We start from the raw sequence: 18,707 nt of genomic DNA, 5'->3' as shown, positions 1-18,707 counted from the left end.
TTGGGAGACTGAGGAGGGCTGATAACGAGGTCATGAGTTTGAGACCAGCCTGTCCAATAAGGTGAAACGCTGCTTCTACTAAAAAATACAAAAATTAGCCGGGCGTGGTGGCGCACACCTGTAGTCCCAGCTACTCGGAAGGCTGAGGCAGGAGAATCGCTTGAACCCAGGAGGCGGAGGTTGCAGTGAGCCAAGATCATGACACTGCACTCCAGCCTGGGCGACAGAGCGAGACTGCTTCAAAAAAAAATTAAAAAATTAAAACTCTCAGAGATCAAATCATGTGGATATGCACTCACCGCTCACACGCGCGCGTGCACGCACACACACACACACACACACACACAGAGTACACCCAGCCACACACGCACTCAATTAGAACAGAGGGCTTGCCCAGAAACAAGCTTGCAGAGTGGATGAGATCTGGATGTCTTCTAAGATGGGTAGGTTGTCATGAAAACCCATTCCCAGCCGTGAAGGTCCTGCCTCAGCCTAGAAACAGCCTCCCTAAACTGCAGCCAGCCCCAGCATCTATCTTCAGGGGATGCAGCTCTGGCTGCCACTGGGAATCACTGAGGCTGGGAGGACTCCTGGAAAGGAGGCAGGTCTGGGGGTCCCAGGGAGCAGCCTGGTGTGTCACCTGTGTGAGCAAGGATGAGTGGGCACTCGGCAGGTAAAGAGCTGGAGAGAGACCCTCAGGACCCCGCCATTCTGCAGCATGGTGACATGTGAACCTCACCTTTTGGTTGCCTGGGTATACAGGGAGGTCCTTCCTCATCAAGGGGTGGCCCAGGACCCAAGACCCCATGGCCAGGAGCACTGTGACTGTTTCAAAGGAGGCGCTTCACAACTTATCCTCTATGGCTGGGACTCAGGTGCAGCCACGGCTGACAGATGCCAGCCAGTGTAGATACCAGCTGGTGTAGACCAGAAAAAATAACCAGGGCTTAACACAGGCCATGGGGATAGGGAGTCCTGGAGCTGGGCTGTTCAGGTCTAAGCCCCAACTTGAACACTTCCTGGCTGGGAGATCCTAGAGACTTAGCTTCTCCGGCCTCAGTCTTCTTACCTGCTGAATGGGTACAACCTCAATTGCAACCTCAAACTGCAGGAGGCCCCATGGGTTAAAGAAAGCAGCAGGATCTGGAAACTCCATTGGGAGTACAAAGCTCCTAGGGGACAGCATAGACCTCCCATGGCTCCCATGGCCCCAGGACAGCACCCACCGAGGCCTGGCCCTGCAGCCTCCTCCAGCCTCCCTGCACTGCTCTAGGAGCCCCAAACCACATGCGGTGTCCTCCCCGCCCGGCTTCCTGCCTCTCATCGTGTCACGGGCCAGCCATAGATGTGGCTGTGAATTTCAGTGTCAACCTCCCCTGACTGCCCCACGGTCATATCCGTGTGACAGGAGGGGCTGGCCTGCAAAAAACTATGAGGACAACTCCGCAGCTCCCCGCAACCCGGCAGGCCCAAGGGCCAGGAGGTCCACATGCAAAATTCGCCCGCAGGCCAAAGAATGACTTCACCTGCAGGCTCTCCAGCTCCTCTCGGCATTGGCAGGGTTTTAACAGAAATGTGGCCACAACCAAGCCTCACAGCACACAGGTTTCCCTCCCTGGAGAAACAGGGCAGGCCTTCTTGTGGGCCAGCCCCTCCCAATCACACAGACATGGCCACGGACCAGTCGGGGAGGCTTCTTGGAAGCGGTCACACACATGCTGTGTCTTGAGGCTGGGTGGAGTGAGCCAGACAAACAGCCGTGGCTGGGCTGGGAGTTCAAAGAAAGTGGTGATCGGGAGGCTGGAGGGGAGGTCAGAGGGGAGGTCTGAGGCTCAGACAGCAGCTGCAGCCCAGCGGCCCGGGGAGCTGGGGTGGCCCCAGGTTACCTTTCTGTCTCATCTGCACACTGATAATACACAGCTCGCCCCTGCTGCAGCCAGGGCTCTTCCATTCGTCATCACTCAGGAGATACTACCTGAAAGATCCCTCCCCAGAGCACCCCGGTCACAGCCTGTGCAGCCCACGGAGCTGAGAATGAATCCAGAGTCGGAGAAGGAGAGCCTTGTGGCCCGAGAATCCCTCAGGCATTAATGGAGCATTTTTGCATAGGGCGAAAATGCATTCTTCATTTTTCCTTGACAGCTGGTTACAGAGGAATGCAAGGGGGCTTTACAAAGACAACGGCGGGGCCCCGCTGCGGGCTACTTGATCCCCCCTAAGAATGAGTCTTTAGAGGCTACATTAGAGGAAGACCCGGCTTCTGCCGGTTCTTAGTGGACTCGGAGTATTTCTCCCTCTTCTTCTGGCACTTTGGGAGGACAAACACGGCGAGCCCCGGGGGCTTCTGTGCTGATTGCTTTTCTGGGACACCCAAACTCACAGCAACTTTGCTCAAGGCAACACCAGTCAACCCTGGGGTCCGGCTGGGGCAGGGGGAGTATGGTGTTTGGGGAAGACTGGGCCCCAGGCCCGCTCTGGCCCCAGCTCTGAGTGGCCATGGGCAAGTCTCTTGCCCTCTCTGGCCCTCGCTCTCTCCTTCGTTAGAGGAGCTAATCCCAGCATGTCACAGGATCCTGGCTCCTGGTCATCACAAGTGCTAAGTGTCACTCCCTCACATGCAAGGAGGCTCAGCTTGGGCCTCGCCTCCTCCAGGAAGCCCTCCTGATTAGGTGCCCAGTGTCCACACAGGGCATGGCCTAGAGCAGGCAGGTGTTCAGTGAGCACTGTCGTGAGTAGGCGGTGTTCCCTGCTGTGCGCTACAGATAGCACAGAGCTGCTGGGGCTTCCCCAGAAGGTCAGGAGCCTCCCACACCCTCGCCGGGAGCAGCAGCCCCGGAAACCACTTTCTTCCTCTCCACCCGCCATCAAGGGTTTCTGTCTAAGTCACTGCTTGAAACCAGAACTGCTCTGCTGAAAACAAGTCTGGAAACACCCCAGGCTCTGCGGTTTTTCAGTTGCAGAGTCTCAGGTGGTCATTTAACTTAGCCTCCTCCTTTGCCCTAGGGAAACAATCATGACCCGTCGCTGGCAGTGTCTGAGGACTGGAGAATGCGGGGGTGAAGGTGCCTGGCGACAGCAAGGAGCCAGTGAGCGTTCAACCCCACGTTTCCAGGGCTGCTTCAGGCTTGGGCTGGAGTCCAGCGGCAGAACCATCCATTGTCAGGCAGACAGGCCAGGGGCTGGGTGCTGGGATGGCTGACCCTGCGGGGGCAGGAAGCTCCCAGGCATACGGATGTTATTTTGGACAGAAGAGGAGAAAGAAGGAAGTGGGGATATGAAAGCCCAGGGAAGATATCCCAGACAGAGAAGTAAGATCGGCCACGGTAGGTATAGAGACAGCAGCCAGCCGGCAGCGCAGCCTAGGTCCCAACACGCGGGCCTTGCCCCGGTCTCAGTCCTCCATCTGAGATGAATGGGCACCAGGTCAACTCCAGGAGCCCAGCTAGGTGGGGCATCCTGCACACAGACTGAGGCACAGACGAGGCGGGGGCCTCCCTGGCACACGGGGCTACAGGCGTGACGATTCCAAGGGCCAGGCTGGGTCCCTCCCCAACGAAGCCCCAGCCCAGAATTCCAAAGACCAGGGCACCCGTGACCAACCGTGCTGGGGAAAGCCGCTGGGTCCTTGTGGCCTCATCCACATTCCGTTCCCAGAAGCCCACTGCCAGGATGGTACCTGTGATCCTCCCTCACACCCTGGGACCCCATTCCATTGCCCACGGTGTCCCTGAGTCACTGTGAGAAGACTGGGAAGCCCCCTCGCCCCTCTGGGCCTCAGTTTCCCTTCCTGCAGAAGAAGGAGTTTGAAGAGATGGTCTCTAGGAGCCTTCAGGATCTGACATGCCAGGATTTTCTGCCCCAGTGGATGGGAAGCTGAGAAACAGACACTCCCAGTTGGTTCTGTCTGGAGCAGGTGCAGCCAGAGAAAGGCACTGGTGGGCGCTGGTTCTAGGCCCAGCAGCTGCCCAACCTCTTGGCTTGGGTCACCCCAGGAAGGATTTAGGTGGGAACTGAAGACATGAAACCTGCCAGGAGACTCCCCCCAAAAGCCTCCACAGGCCATCGAGGCCTGTCTCTGTGCACGCCCATTTCAGCATCGTATTTTGATGATCTGGTTGTGGGGTGGCATCTCCCCACTGCTGAGGTGCAAAGCCCTTGGGGACAAGGTAGCATTTATCCATCTCTGCATCTGCAAGGTTCAGCCCAGGCTCAGGCACAGACAGGGGCTCAGGAAGAGTTCAGAAGCAGAAAGAATGAGGACATGAATTGGAAAGGTCTAGGATTCCAAACTCTTATCCTTCCAAGACCTGGGAATCACCTGAGAGCTATGTCCTAGCCACACCTGCAGGCCTAGCATCAAGCACAGGACTGGCCCCTGGGGGCGGGGGGCAGCTGTGGGCCAGTGTCAGGGTGCACACCCCACCCACCCACAGTGGGGGAAAGTGAAGCCCAGAGTGGGGAGTGACTCAAGGGCAAGCGGCGAGTTTCACAATGTCAGACAATCAAACCATGTGCCTTCCCCTTGGAATCACCGGAGGGCTAAGTGCCATTAATTGTAATTAACTAATTATTCCTGCTGCCGGCTAGTGCAGGAGGAGGCTGGGGTGAGGAGCCCCCCAGTGACTCAGTCGTGTTTACAACATGCAAACCCATTTAAAAGCTTGTAAAGTTGCTATAAATGGCTCTTGGGCAACAGGGGAATAACGATTCCCCTTCCCCAGCTGCCAGTTTAACCGTCCCGTTTGGGCAGTGAGGACTCAGCTTCCAAGGTCCAACAGCGCCCCCTGGAGGCCATGCACCAAAACGCTCTGGGCAACGCGCACTGCACGGTCGCCGGTTCTGATTAGGATCTCCCGGAATCCAGTGCCTAAGGGACTGTGAAGCTCACTCCTCCCAGTTCACAATGGAGAAACTGAGGCCCAGGGGAAGGCAGGGACTGTCCATCGGTTGCTCAGCTGCTATGGAAGTGTTCAGAGCATAAATCCAAGTCCAAAATGGAAGATGCCACCGTTTTCATTTCCCATGAATGTAAATCTTTTAAAATGTGACAGTTCAGGAGCGGAGCTACGAATGACAGAAGCAAGAGTGCGAGTAGAGTGGGCCTCGGTGTCTTTTCAGACGAGCACACTGTCATTAAAGCCCGTTCCTAGCCATGGCGGGCTCCGCCCCAGCCTGTAAACAACTTCTCCGGCCTGCACCGACTGACAGGACTTCCACAGTCCCCTCATGCCCAAGTGCCCCTTCGTGCTCCCCAAACCCCGATCTCCAGGGAGAAAGCGCAGTGAGCTCCCCATTCAGACGGGCTGAGCACTCCTAGCAGCCCCGGTCCACTCAACTGCTGCGTGGGGAGGGGCCGACCACCACTCAAGGTCACAGGCGAGTCCAGCTAGTTCTGAGGCTGAGACCAGAGCTCAGGTCCTCTGATTCCTACTTTGCTATCCCTCCCGCTGCACCCCAAGAATAAAACTCTTATTAGCTCGCACTGACCGTGGGACTGTGCCAGTCCTGGGATAAGCGCTTTTCTTGGGTGGTATCATTTGAAATTCATGGTGTGAGAGGCAGGGCTCTATGGAACCCACCCGTTTTATAGGCAGGGAGACCGAGACCCAGAAGGGTCACCCTGAGAGCGGGTGGCACAGCTAGGGTGGGATCCCAGGCCAGGCTCCCCGACTCTGGCTGCTCCTCCGCTGGAGACTGATTGGGGGCTGTGGTGGCTTTGGCGCTGGGCCCTGGTTGGGTGGGCTTGGATTTGGGGAGGGGACTCAGATGGGAACTGGGCTGGGCCAGAGAGGGTTTGGGGGTGGAGGAGGAAGGGTGCCTGGATAGAGCTGAAGTTCCCGGCCACTCACCCACGGTCATGCCGTCCATGTAGCGCTTGATGATGTCAAAGGAGTCCCGCAGGTTCCCTTCCGTTATGTCGAAGATGATGTTAGCCTGGCTGGCAGGGTGTGGTGGCGTGATGGCACGGAGGAAGATGATCTCTGCGGACGCATGGCACAGAAGGCTCAGCGCAGCCTGGCTCCAGCCCCAGCCCCAGCCTCAGCCCCAGGAACTCACCCTTGGGGAATGAAGACCTAACCCAGGGCCCTTCCATGAGGCAACATCAATGAAGCCAGAGTTCCCCATGCAGGGAGGGGGAGGGGTCTGGACCTTCCTATATCATAGCCCATCCCTTTTTATCAGTGGGGAAACTGAAGTCAGGAGAGATTTCGGATCTTCCTGGGGGTCACAGAGCTCCTTAGAGGCAGGGCTGGTGAGAAGTCCTTAGTCACTGTGAATATTCATAAAGGTGGGGACAGGAGGAGGGAGGTGAGTGAGGGGACAGAGGGAGAGAGCAGAAAGGCCAGAGGAGTGGGCTCCTCTCCCATCTACAGTGCTGCGGGTAAGGGGGGCCACCGCTGAGGGTGGCCTGGGCTGTCTGGGGACTGGGGGCTGTGTCCATCTCCCAGGTCAGACAGTGAAGCAGGGCAGCCCTGGCTCTGGGCTGTCTTGGGGGGAGTCCTGTCTCTAGGCCTCAGTTTCCTCATGTGTAAGGTGAGGAAAGCAGCTGGCGGGGACCCACTAAAGGTCCTTTCAGCACTCAAGGTCAGGGTGTGGATTTCCTGGGCCCAAGCTGCTAGCAGGTGTCCCGGTGGCACTCAGTTCCCTGAGATAACCAACACTCAGATCGGCACTGGCCGGAGAGGCCACAAAACCAGCCCCCGGGAATTTGGGAAGGATTTCTATGTGGTTTGGTGAAACCCCATCATTTTGCAAAAGGCACATACCAGTTAGTTATTTTCTCTGACCCAAGTCTGTGCCACCCTGTGACAATTCAGCACGGTTCCTTTTCAGGAGGAGCAAGCTTAGCGCGGCTGGGACTGGGGACCACTCCTTGGGCAACCACGTGCTGGGGGAGCCTCTCCATCCCCCCACCCCTTCTGCATGGCCGTGTCATGGTGTAAACACTGGTGTCCTCACGGGTGGCTCAGTGGTATGTCTCCCCTGAGAGGGCGGGAGGACTCCTTCTTATCACCATGTCCCCAGAGCCTGACACAGAGGGGCTCTGTCCACAGCTGGTGAATGAACTCATCATGGCAAGCTTCTCTGCAGGTGGGGGTTGGAGACTCCCCAGAGGGTGGGGGTGGCTGGGGACCAGGCATGCGGGGGCAGCACAGGCCGGAAGCAAGGTGAACAGTGCCGTGCTGCATCCACAGCTCTCTGCCAGGCTTGGGAGCACACAGCCCCAGCCCTGCTCCAGAGAAACGGTGCAGTGACGGCAAGCTACACATGTCTACACTGCATGCTGGGAGCTTCCTAGAGAGCAGGGCTGGGGTGTGGGAGCACTGAGTGGGTGACACCTGAGCCTCCTGCTTCCATCCCGGCCCCTCCAGTTCACCTGGCCCTGAGTCCACAAAAGCCCGTTCCTAGCCATGGAGGGCTCCCAGGCAAAGCTCGTCCATTGCAACCTTCCAATGGTTCCCCAGAGCCTGGGGGTTGAAGCCCCAACTCCGATTTTAGCCTCTTCTTATCCTTCCAGCCCGCCTCTTGCCAAGCCTCTACCACTCCAACAGAAAACCTCGGTTCCTGAAATGCCCGCACCGCCCCACTACCTCCAGACCCTCCGGCCCTGTCCTGCTCCACTGGGCACCCTCCTCTCCCCTTCCCCCCTTTCACTTGAATACCTCAGCACTCAGGCCCTAGCCTGGCCATCACTTCCTCACAGAGGCCCTCCCTGATTCTCCAGCGCTGGTCACAGAACCAGCGCTTAATGGCTCTCTGCAGAATGACAGTTACCCATAAGAAAAGACACCCTGAACGGAGAGCCGAGAATGGGCCACAGGCTGCTGTGCAGGGTGGGAGTGGGGTGACACAGAGGCAAAGAACGCTCTGCATTTCAAAGCCCGGGACACGTCTTACAACAATGGCTCCCGCAGGCCAAGCCCTCAGCTGAAGCCGAGGGAGGCCCCAGGGGACCCTGGGACCCCCACACCCTTCCACTCACCTTCGGGTCGGTTGAACTCGCGGAACGTGGGCAGCGAGACGACCGTGTGGGAGATGGTGTGCACCGGGTCGAACACGCACGTGACGTCGTTGGGACGGCAAGACTTGATGCAGCGGACCGTGTCTGTCTTCTCTTGGCGCAGCCTGCGGGGAACCACAGCATGCGAGGCTGACGGGAAAGCGGGGACAGCAGCTCCCACAGGGCCCAAGGTACAGGAAGGAGGAGCAGGTGGCCAGGCCAGGGGCCTCTGTCCCAGAGACGGCTCCGTCAGAGAACAACATTGGTCTCTGCAGCCTGGCTGCTCTGTGGGGAGGCTTCATGGCCCTTCCTGCAAACTGGACTGGGACCGAAATGCCACAGACACCCTCCGGCTTCCACCTGCCCTGGCTGTGGGTAAGCACAGGTTGGAAATTTATCAGCTGCACGAACTGAGCATCAGTATCTACAACTGTAAAATATAGTCACAGGTTCACTCACCCAACAAGTATGTTTTGAGTGCCAGGTGCCAGGTGCTAGGGGCACATGGCCCCACCTTCTCAGAGCCCACAGTGAGGTTGGGCAGCAGGATGGTAAACAAAGGAGCGGAGAGAGTGCCAAGGTCGGTGCCCAGCGCAGGGAAGTCAATTCCACATCACCACGCAACAGGGAGGCAGGAGAGGCCAACGTCTATCAGAGGTCTGGGTTCCAGCTACTATGCTAAATAGATGTTTTATTTTTTTAAGATGGAGTCTTGCTGTGTTGCCCAGGCTGGAGTGCTGTGGTGCAGTGCTCACTGCAACCTCTGTCTCCTGGGTTCAAGCGATTCTCCTGCCTCAGCCTCCTGAATAGCTGGAATTACAGGCATGCGCCACCACACCTGGCTAATTTTTATATTTTTAGTAGACACGGGGTTTCACCATGTTGGCCAGGCTGGTCTCGAACTCCTGACCTCGTGATCTGCCCACTTTGGCCTCCCAAAGCACTGGGGTTACAGGTATAAGCTACCGTGCCTGGTTACTAGACAGATTTTTTTTTTTTAATTTACATTTTTCTTGGTGCCACGACTCGGATTTTTAAAGCCTCTTGATCATAAAATAAAACACAGATACAAAATTACACAAAACGGAAGTATAGTTTAACGAGTTATTATAAGGCAAACGCATTTATAATCACCACCCAGGTCAAGAAAGAGAACATGGCCAGCTATCAGTGGCCCTGCATCTCCCAGGCAGAGGCCAACCCCTCCTGCATCCCAAAAGTAACGCCCAGCCTGAGTCCAACAGCAATCTCCTACTTGGGTTTCTTTATAGTTTTACCACATAAGTGTGCATCTCTAGACGCAATTATTTAGACTCGTCCATGAGCAAGTTTTTGCTCTGCCTTTTAAGCCCATTTTAATCTACAGATTTCTCCATTCCTTTCTTTTCTTTTTCTTTTTCTTTTTTTGAGATGGATTTTCTCTCTTATTGCCCAGGCTGGAGGGCAATCGTGCAATCTTGGCTCACTGCAACCTCCACCTCCTGGGTTCAAGTAGTTCTCCTGCCTCAGCCTCCCGAGTAGCTGGAATTACAGGCATGCACCACCACAGCCAGCTAATTTTTTGTATTTAGTAGAGATGGGGTTTCACCACGTTGGTTGGGCTGTTCTTGAACTCCTGACCTCAGGTGACCTACCTGCCTCAGCCTCCCAAAGTGCTGAGATGACAGGGGTGAGCCACCGTGCCCAGCCTCTTTTATTTTCCATACAAGTTATCTATTAAAGAACCTGAAGAATTTGAGCTGTCGCGTTTCCTACAGTCTGGACTTTGCTGATTGCATCCTCATGGTGCGGTTCAGTGTGTTCCTCTGTCCACTGGATTTCCTGGACGTTGGCAGCTGGATGCAGAGGCCTGATCCCATGCAGGCCCAGTCCCTTTGGCAAGATGGTAGGTGGTAATGTGTCTTCAATTAGGGGCACACAGGGACTGGCTGCCTCTCTGTGAGAACAGCATCTATTGATGCTCAAGGCCTAGACCCACTGATTCGTCAAGGATTGCAAAATGCTGGTAGTCTGGTTCTACCATTTCATTTCCATATATTAGCTAGAATACTTTTGTAAAGAGATGCTTCCTTTCATGTGCTATTGTTATTTAATCGCCAGGAAATAGCAGGCCAATACTTAATTCTTTCCTTGAATTTTCTAGGATAATAAACTAACTAGTTTTCAGGATTCTTTCCTTGAACTTTCTAGGAAAATAAACAAAGTAGTTTTCAGGATGGTAAACTAACTAGTGCTCTGTCGTTCTCCAAAGGATTTTTTTGGGGAAAAAAATCGGTATAAAGTCATGATTGAAGCCAATCTCATGAGGTTTGATCCGCTGCAATTATTATCCTTGGTTGAAACTCAAGTTTTCCCATCTTTTGCCAGAGGGAAAATGAAGCTGGCTCCTGGGTCCTTTTGGCCCAGCCCTCCTAGTCTTTGAAGTCTTTCATAGCTTTTTTTTCTTTTTTCTTTTTTTGAGATGGAGTCTGGCTCTGTTGCCCAGGCTAGAGTGCTGTGGCACGAATTTGGTTCACTGCAACCACCACCTCCCAGGTTCAAGTGATTCTCCTACCTCAGCCTCCCAAGTAGCTGGGATTAAAAGCGCCTGCCACTATGCCCAGCTAATTTTTGTATTTTCAGTAGAGACGGGATTTCATGTGTTGGCCAGGCTGGTCTTGAACTCCTGACCTCGTGATCCACCCTCCTGGCCTCCCAAAGTGCTGGGATTACAAGCGTGAGCCACTGCGTCCAGCCATCTTTCACAGCTTTCTTGCTATCTGATGTGACAAGATGATCCAGCCTCATTTTACACTTTTACTGCCCAAGATCTGCAATCAGCCATTACTCCAAAAAGTTCTGGATTTGTATTTCTGTTTTTGTTTTTTTAGTGAGAAATGACTTATCAAGACAACAATCTGGATACTAGGGAGGCTCAGTGCTACTGGGTTGGTCATTGTTTCTAGGCGTCTTCAGTGGACATTCAAAAAATAATACACACCAAGAGTTCCTACTGATAGCCAATTCAAAACAAGGACCACATGGTTTTTAATTAATCTCTTCCATATTACAAAGGAATATTCTTTCTTCCACATCAGAATCCTGGTCCTCAAGGACATAGAGTATCCCATCATTATCCCACATTACCTACACAGTAGTCCCAGGATAACAATTCTAAAGTTACCATGACTAACATAATTATCTAAAATAATTGATATGCTCTGCCTATTCTGCTCACAGTTTAAAAATAAATGTGCTATGTCAACATTGTCTGAGCCATACAGTAATTCATACTGTACTCTTTTTCTTATAACAGTCATTTAATTGTAGTTCTATAAGTGACTGTATGTTTAATGCTTGCATGGTTTAATGCTTGCATAGTTTGTGTTCGTTGTACATGAAAGTCAGTTTTGCTAGGTATAAAATTCTGGGCTTACCTTTCCTTGAGTGTCCTTAATTATTTTCTTTTTCTTTTTCTTTTTTTTTTTGAGACGGAGTTTCGCTCTTGTTACCCAGGCTGGAGTGCAATGGCGTGATCTCGGCTCACCGCAACCTCCGCCTCCTGGGTTCAGGCAATTCTCCTGCCTCAGCCTCCTGAGTAGCTGGGATTACAGGCACACGCCACCATGCCCAGCTAATTTTTTGTATTTTTAGTAGAGACTGGGTTTCACCATGTTGACCAGGATGGTCTCGATCTCTTGACCTCGTGATCCACCCGCCTTGACCTCCCAAAGGGCTGGGATTACAGGCGTGAGCCACCGCGCCCAGCCCAATTATTTCCTTTTAGCATAAAGTATTGCTGTCAAAGAGTCTGATGAGAACATAGTTTTTTCTCTTACAAGTCACTTACTGTTTTTGTCTAAATATTCATAGTTTATTTTTTCTCCTTTTATATCGCCCAGGCTGGAGTGCAATGGCATGATCTTGGCTCACTGCAACCTCCGCCTCCTAGGTTCAAGCAATTCTCCTGCCCCAGCTTCTTGAGTAGATGGGATCACAGACACACTCCACCATGCCCAGCTAATTTTTGTAGTTTTAGTAGAGATGGGGTTTCAACATGTTGGCCAAGTTGGTCTTGAACTCCTGACCTTGTGATCTGCCCACCTCGGCCTCCCAAAGTGCTGGGATTATAGCCGTGAGCCACCATGCCCAGTCTTCCTCCTTTTCTTTAAAAGTACAATAATTTCACAAAAATGTGTCTTGGTGTCGGTGGTTCTTGTTGATATTCTCAGGTATGCTGTGTATTTTTTCAATGTGGAACTTCAAATCTCTTTTAATTTATGGGAAGTTTTCCTGAGACCATATATAGTACTTGCCCCCTTGTTTTCAGCATCTTCTGCAAGGAGTCCTATGATCTAAATGTCAAAGCTTCTCATAAGTTTTGAATATTTGTCACTTTTCCTTCAAGCTTTTCATCTCTTCTTTCTTTCTTGATTTTTAGAACTTTTTGTTGTTTTCAACTTCTATTTCTCTGTTTATTCACTTTTGTGTTCCTTCTAGTTTAGTCTTTATGTCTGACATTTTAAACTTTTTGTTTTTTTGGTCTATTACTTCATTTCTCAGTTTTTTCTAATTCTGACTTCCATTTTTCTTCTTTTTTTTTTTTTGAGACAGAGTCTTGCTCTGTTACCTAGGCTGGAGGGCAGTGGCGCAATCTTGGCTCACTGCAACCTCTGCCTCCAGGGTTCAAGCAATTCTCCTGCCTCAGCCTCCCAAGTAGGTGGGATTACAGGTGCCTGCCACCATACCCTGCTAATTTTTGTATTTTTAGTAGAGACAAGCTTTAACCATGTTGGCCAAGTTGGTCTCAAACTCCTGATTTCAGGTGATCCGCCTACCACAGCCACCCAAAGTACTGGGATTCCAGGCATGAGCCACCGTGCCCGGCCCCATTTTTCTTCTATATTTTGCTCATTTTCTTAACACTTTTGGTTTCTTTCAAGATAGAATATTAGAATTTTCATTCATTCTGGGCATGTCTTTCTGGTGTGCTTTCATTATGCAGAGGGATATCATTCTCTCTTTTTCTCTTTTTTGCTTATAATAATTGTGCATTTGTTTGCTAGTGCTGCCGTAGCAAAATACCACAGACTGGGTGGCTTAACCAACAGGAATGGATTGTCTCATGGTTCTGGGGGCTGAAAGTCCAAAATCAAGGTGTTGGCAGTTTGGCTCCTTCTGAACCCTCTCTCCTTGGCTTGTAAAAGTCTGACTTCTTGCTGTGTCATCACATGCTCTTCCCTCTGTGCATGTTCATGTCCTATGTCCTATCCTCTGTTTTTGGAGACAGAGTCTTGCTCTGTCACCCAGGCTGGAGTCCAGTGGTGCAATCTTGGCTCACTGCAACCTCCAATTCCCAGGTTCAAGTGATTCTCCTGACTCACCCTACCAAGTAGCTGGGATTACAGACACGCACCCCTATGCCCAGCTACTTTTTGTATTCTTAGTAGAGATAGGGTTTCACCATGTTGGCCAAGCTGGTCTTGAACTCTTGACCTCCTGATCTGCCTGCCTTGGCCTCTAAAATTGCTGGGATTACAGGCATGAGCCACCACACCTGGTCCCTAATATCTTCTTATAAGGACTCCTGTTGAATTGGATTAGGGCCCATTCATATGCTCTCACTTTTACCTTAATTACCTCTTTAAAGTCCCTATATCCAAATACAGTCATGCTCAGAGGTATTGGGGATGAGAAATTCAACATGTTAATATGGGAGGGACAAAATTCAGGTCTTAACACTTTGTATGGGTTTCATGGCTTGCTTTATGTCCTTCCAAGAAAGATGTGAAAGCTCCATCCACAGTACCTCAGAATGCAACCTTATCAAGAATCACAGTCATTGCAGATATAATTACTTAAGATGAAGTCACATTGGAGTAGGGTAGGCCCGTGACCCAAGATGACCAATATCCTTACAAGAGGGTTATGTGAGAACTAGGATACACAAGGTCATGTGTAGCAGAGACTGCAGTGATGTAGCTACAAGCCAAAAAACACCAATGACTACCAACCACCAGGAGCTAGAACAAGTCATTCCCCTACAGAAGACACACTCCCTACAGAAGAGACACTCCCCTACAGAAGAGACACTCCCTACAGAAGAGACACTCCCCTACAGAAGAGACACTCCCTACAGAAGAGACACTCCCCTACAGAAGAGACACTCCCTACAGAAGAGACACTCCCCTACAGAAGAGACACTCCCTACAGAAGAGATACTCCCCTACAGAAGAGACACTCCCCACAGAAGAGACACTCCCTACAGAAGAGATACTCCTCTACAGAAGAGACACTCCCTACAGAAGAGACACTCCCTACAGAAGAGACAGTCCCCTACAGAAGAGACACTCCCTACAGAAGAGACACTCCCTACAGAAGAGACACTCCTCTACAGAAGAGATACTCCTCTACAGAAGAGACACTCCCTACAGAAGAGGCACTCCCTACAGAAGAGACACTCCCCTACAGAAGAGACACTCCCCTACAGAAGAGACACTCCTCTACAGAAGAGACACTCCCTACAGAAGAGACACTCCCTACAGAAGAGATACTCCTCTACAGAAGAGACACTCCCTACAGAAGAGGCACTCCCTACAGAAGAGACACTCCTCTACAGAAGAGACACTCCTCTACAGAAGAGATACTCCCCTACAGAAGAGACACTCCCTACAGAAGAGATACTCCTCTACAGAAGAGATACTCCCCTACAGAAGAGACACTCCCTACAGAAGAGACACTCCTCTACAGAAGAGACACTCCCTACAGAAGACATACTCCCTACAGAAGAGACACTCCTCTACAGAAGAGACACTCCTCTACAGAAGAGATACTCCCCTACAGAAGAGACACTCCCTACAGAAGAGATACTCCTCTCCAGAAGAGACACTCCCTACAGAAGAGACACTCCTCTACGGAAGAGACACTCCTCTACGGAAGAGACACTCCCTACAGAAGAGATACTCCTCTACAGAAGAGACAGTCCCTACAGAAGAGACACTCCCTACAGAAGAGACACTCCCCTACAGAAGAGACATTCCCTACAGAAGAGACACTCCTCTACAGAAGAGACACTCCCTACAGAAGAGACACTCCTTACAGAAGACATACTCCCTACAGAAGAGACACTCCCCTACAGAAGAGACACTCCCCTACAGAAGAGACACTCCCCTACAGAAGAGACACTCCCCTACAGAAGAGACACTCCCCTACAGAAGAGACACTCCCTACAGAAGAGACACTCCTTACAGAAGACATACTCCCTACAGAAGAGACACTCCTCTACAGAAGAGACACTCCTCTACAGAAGAGATACTCCCTACAGAAGAGACACTCCTCTACAGAAGAGACACTCCTCTACAGAAGAGATACTCCCTACAGAAGAGACACTCCCCTACAGAAGAGACACTCCCCTACAGAAGAGACACTCCCTACAGAAGACATACTCCCTACAGAAGAGACACTCCCCTACAGAAGAGATACTCCCCTACAGAAGAGACACTCCCTACAGAAGAGATACTCCCCTACGGAAGAGACATTCCCCTACAGAAGAGATACTCCTCTACAGAAGAGACACTCCCTACAGAAGAGACATTCCCCTACAGAAGAGACTTTCCCCTACAGAAGAGATACTCCTCTACAGAAGAGACACTCCCCTACAGAAGAGACACTGCCCTAGAGAAGAGACATTCCCCTACAGAAGAGACAATCCCCTACAGGAGACACTCCCCTACAGGAGACACTCCCTTACAGAAGAGACATCCTCCTACAGAAGACACAGTGCCCTACAGAAGACACACTCCCCTACAGAAGAGACACTCCCCTGCAGAAGAGACATTCCCCTACAGAAGAGACACTCCCTTACAGAAGACATTCCCCTACAGAAGAGACTTTCCCCTACAGAAGAGATACTCCTCTACAGAAGAGACACTCCCCTACAGAAGAGACACTGCCCTAGAGAAGAGACATTCCCCTACAGAAGAGACAATCCCCTACAGGAGACACTCCCCTACAGGAGACACTCCCTTACAGAAGAGACATCCTCCTACAGAAGACACAGTGCCCTACAGAAGACACACTCCCCTACAGAAGAGATACTCCCCTGCAGAAGAGACATTCCCCTACAGAAGAGACACTCCCTTACAGAAGACATTCCCCTACAGAAGAGACATTCCCTACAGAAGAGACATTCCCCTACAGAAGAGACATTCCCCTACAGAAGAGACACTCCCCTACAGAAGAGACACTCCCCTACAGAAGAGACATTCCCCTACAGAAGAGACACTCCCTACAGAATAGACACTCCCTACAGAAGACACAGTCTCCTACAGAAGAGACACTCTTCTACGGAAGAGACACTCAGCTACAGAAGACATTCCCCTACAGAAGAGACACTCCTCTACAGAAGAGACACTCCCTACAGAAGACACAGTTTCCTACAGAAGAGACACTCCTCTACGGAAGAGACACTCACCTACAGAAGACATTCCCCTCCAGAAGGAGCATCCCCTGCAGAAGGAGCACTCCCTGCAGAAGGAGCATTCCCTGCAGAAGAAGCATCCCCTGAAGGAGCACTCCCTACAGAAGGAGCATCCCCTGCAGAAGGAGCATCCCCTGCAGGAGCACTCCCTACAGAAGGAGCACTCCCTGCAGAAGGAGCACTCCCTGCAGAAGGAGCACTCCCTGCAGAAGGAGCATCCCCTGCAGAAGGAGCACTCCCTGCAGAAGGAGCACTCCCTGCAGAAGGAGCATCCCCTGCAGAAGGAGCATCCCCTGCAGAAGGAGCACTCCCTGCAGAAGGAGCATCCCCTGCAGAAGGAGCATTCCCTGCAGAAGGAGCATTCCCTGCAGAAGGAGCACTCCCTGCAAAAGGAGCATCCCCAGGAGGTTTCAGAGGAAGTACAGGGCTACTGACACCTTGATTTTGAACTTCTGGCCTCCAGAACCACAAAACAATACATTTCTATTCCTTTACACCACCCAGTCTATGGTACTTTGTTACAGAAACTAACTCGTGGAATTTGACCTAGATGCTTTGGGGTTGATTATCCTTAGAGAAAATAGGTTTCCTGCAATTTGAGAGTCTATTTCACAGTTGTCTCCTTGACTTTGCAGAGCTCACCTCCTGACTTTCTTCCACATGCCCCTGGACCTTTTCTTCCCACAGTCTCTATGGTCGCTTTCCTACACAATTTTCTATTTCATTTCCAGCAGTCCCTCCCTTGTGTGAGACCCTGACCTCAGCAGGAGCTGTGTTGGCTCAGTTTCAAAAGCTCCCAAGAGCAAGCCTGCTCTGGCCCCTGCACCTCCCATGTGCTCTGTGCACACTCTGGCCCCTGGAGAGAGCAAAATGCCTCCCAGCTTCAGGTGCTGTTCACCAAAGCGCCTACTGCACTTTCTGGGTATACCTGTTGATTATTTTGGGGTTCTGCCACTGTTTCCCACTGCTTTTTCCAGCAGAGATGCCAAAGTCACGCAGGTGGGTCTGAACTGCACACAACCACACCTTGTTTAGTTGCAAACGTTTTCCATGGAGTTTTATTTTCCTAGTTGTCTGGGTGTTTTTTGGTTGAGATCCAGAGAGCTTCAGAAATGACGCATCTGAATTTTCCTGGAGTCTCTATGCTACAGCTTTTGCATATCTTTTTTTTTTTTTGAGATGGAGTCTTGCTCTAGCGCTCAGTCTGGAGTTCAGTGGTGCAATCTTGGCTCACTGCAACCTTCGTCTGCCAGGTTCAAGCAGTTCTCCTGCCTCAGCCTCCTGAGTAGCTGAGATTACAGGTGTGTGCCACCACGCCTGGCTTATTTTTGTATTTTTAGTAAAGATGGGGCTTCATCATGTTGGCCAGGCTGGTCTCAAACTCCCAACCTTCAGTGATCTGCCTGCCTTGGCCTCTCAAAGTACTGGGATTAGAGGCATGAGCCACCACACCTAGCCCATTCTGCGTATCTTATTTCATTCCAGCCTCACAGCCCTTTCGCCCTGAGCACACTGCCTCCTCCTTTAGCTACTAAGATATCCTCTTCTGGGTTTGGGAATTGCAGAGTGGGCTCTGTGAGATGGGGCTGGAGCAAAATCTCACTCATCCAGCGACGCTGCCTCTCCCCAGCATTTGCTGCAGGGCAGGACGGGGGTTCAGAGCACAGATCCCAGCCCAGGCTGCCTGCATTTGAGTCCCAGCCCCACTGGAAACCACCGTGGAACTCTGGGCAAGTTCCTTCACCTCTCTCTCTCTTTTTTTTTTCGAGATGGAGTTTCACTCTTGTTGCCCAGGCTGGAGTAGAATGGTGCAATCTCAGCTCACCACAACCTCCACCCCCCAGGTTCAAGCAATTCTCCTGCCTCCGCCTTCTGAGTAACTGGGATTACAGGCATGTGCCACCATGCGTGGCTAATTTTGTATTTCTAGTGGAGACAGGGTTTCTCCATGTTGGTCAGGCTGGTCTCAAACTCCTGACCTCAGGTGATCCACCCGCCTCGGCCTCCCAAAGTGCTGGGATTACAGGCGTGAGCCACCATTCCTGGCATTTCTTCACCTCTGTGCCTCCCTGTCCTCATTGTAGAATGGGGATGTTAACAGAGCTTGCCTCACTAGGCTGCAGTGAGGGGTAAGCGAGTTACATGCTTGCAACAGCACGTGTCTTACGGTCAGCACTTGATGTGTTACCTGTTTGAGTTGTTATTACTATCATTACAACAAAAATCACTCTTATTACTGTCTTTTCT

The 18,707-nt window shown here is 51.6% G+C and overlaps 1 protein-coding gene across 1 annotated transcript in view; it reads right to left on the bottom strand.

Annotated features, from left to right (window-relative positions):
* Positions 1-18,707, bottom strand: part of FBLN1 (fibulin 1) — a 91,117-nt gene that overhangs the window by 17,821 nt on the left and 54,589 nt on the right. The window contains exons 15-16 of the mRNA XM_064368215.1: positions 7,985-8,127; positions 5,850-5,981 (exon numbers count right to left, since the gene is read on the bottom strand). Of these exons, the coding sequence (XP_064224285.1) occupies positions 5,850-5,981; positions 7,985-8,127 (275 nt within the window). The remainder of the gene's footprint in view (positions 1-5,849; positions 5,982-7,984; positions 8,128-18,707) is intronic.

The sequence above is a fragment of the Aotus nancymaae genome, unplaced genomic scaffold (genome assembly GCF_030222135.1).
Source record: "Aotus nancymaae isolate 86718 unplaced genomic scaffold, 86718_ANA_hifiasm-v0.15.2.pri h1tg000076l, whole genome shotgun sequence".
NCBI lineage: Eukaryota > Metazoa > Chordata > Mammalia > Primates > Aotidae > Aotus > Aotus nancymaae.
This window is presented reverse-complemented; position numbering and strand designations above follow the sequence as displayed.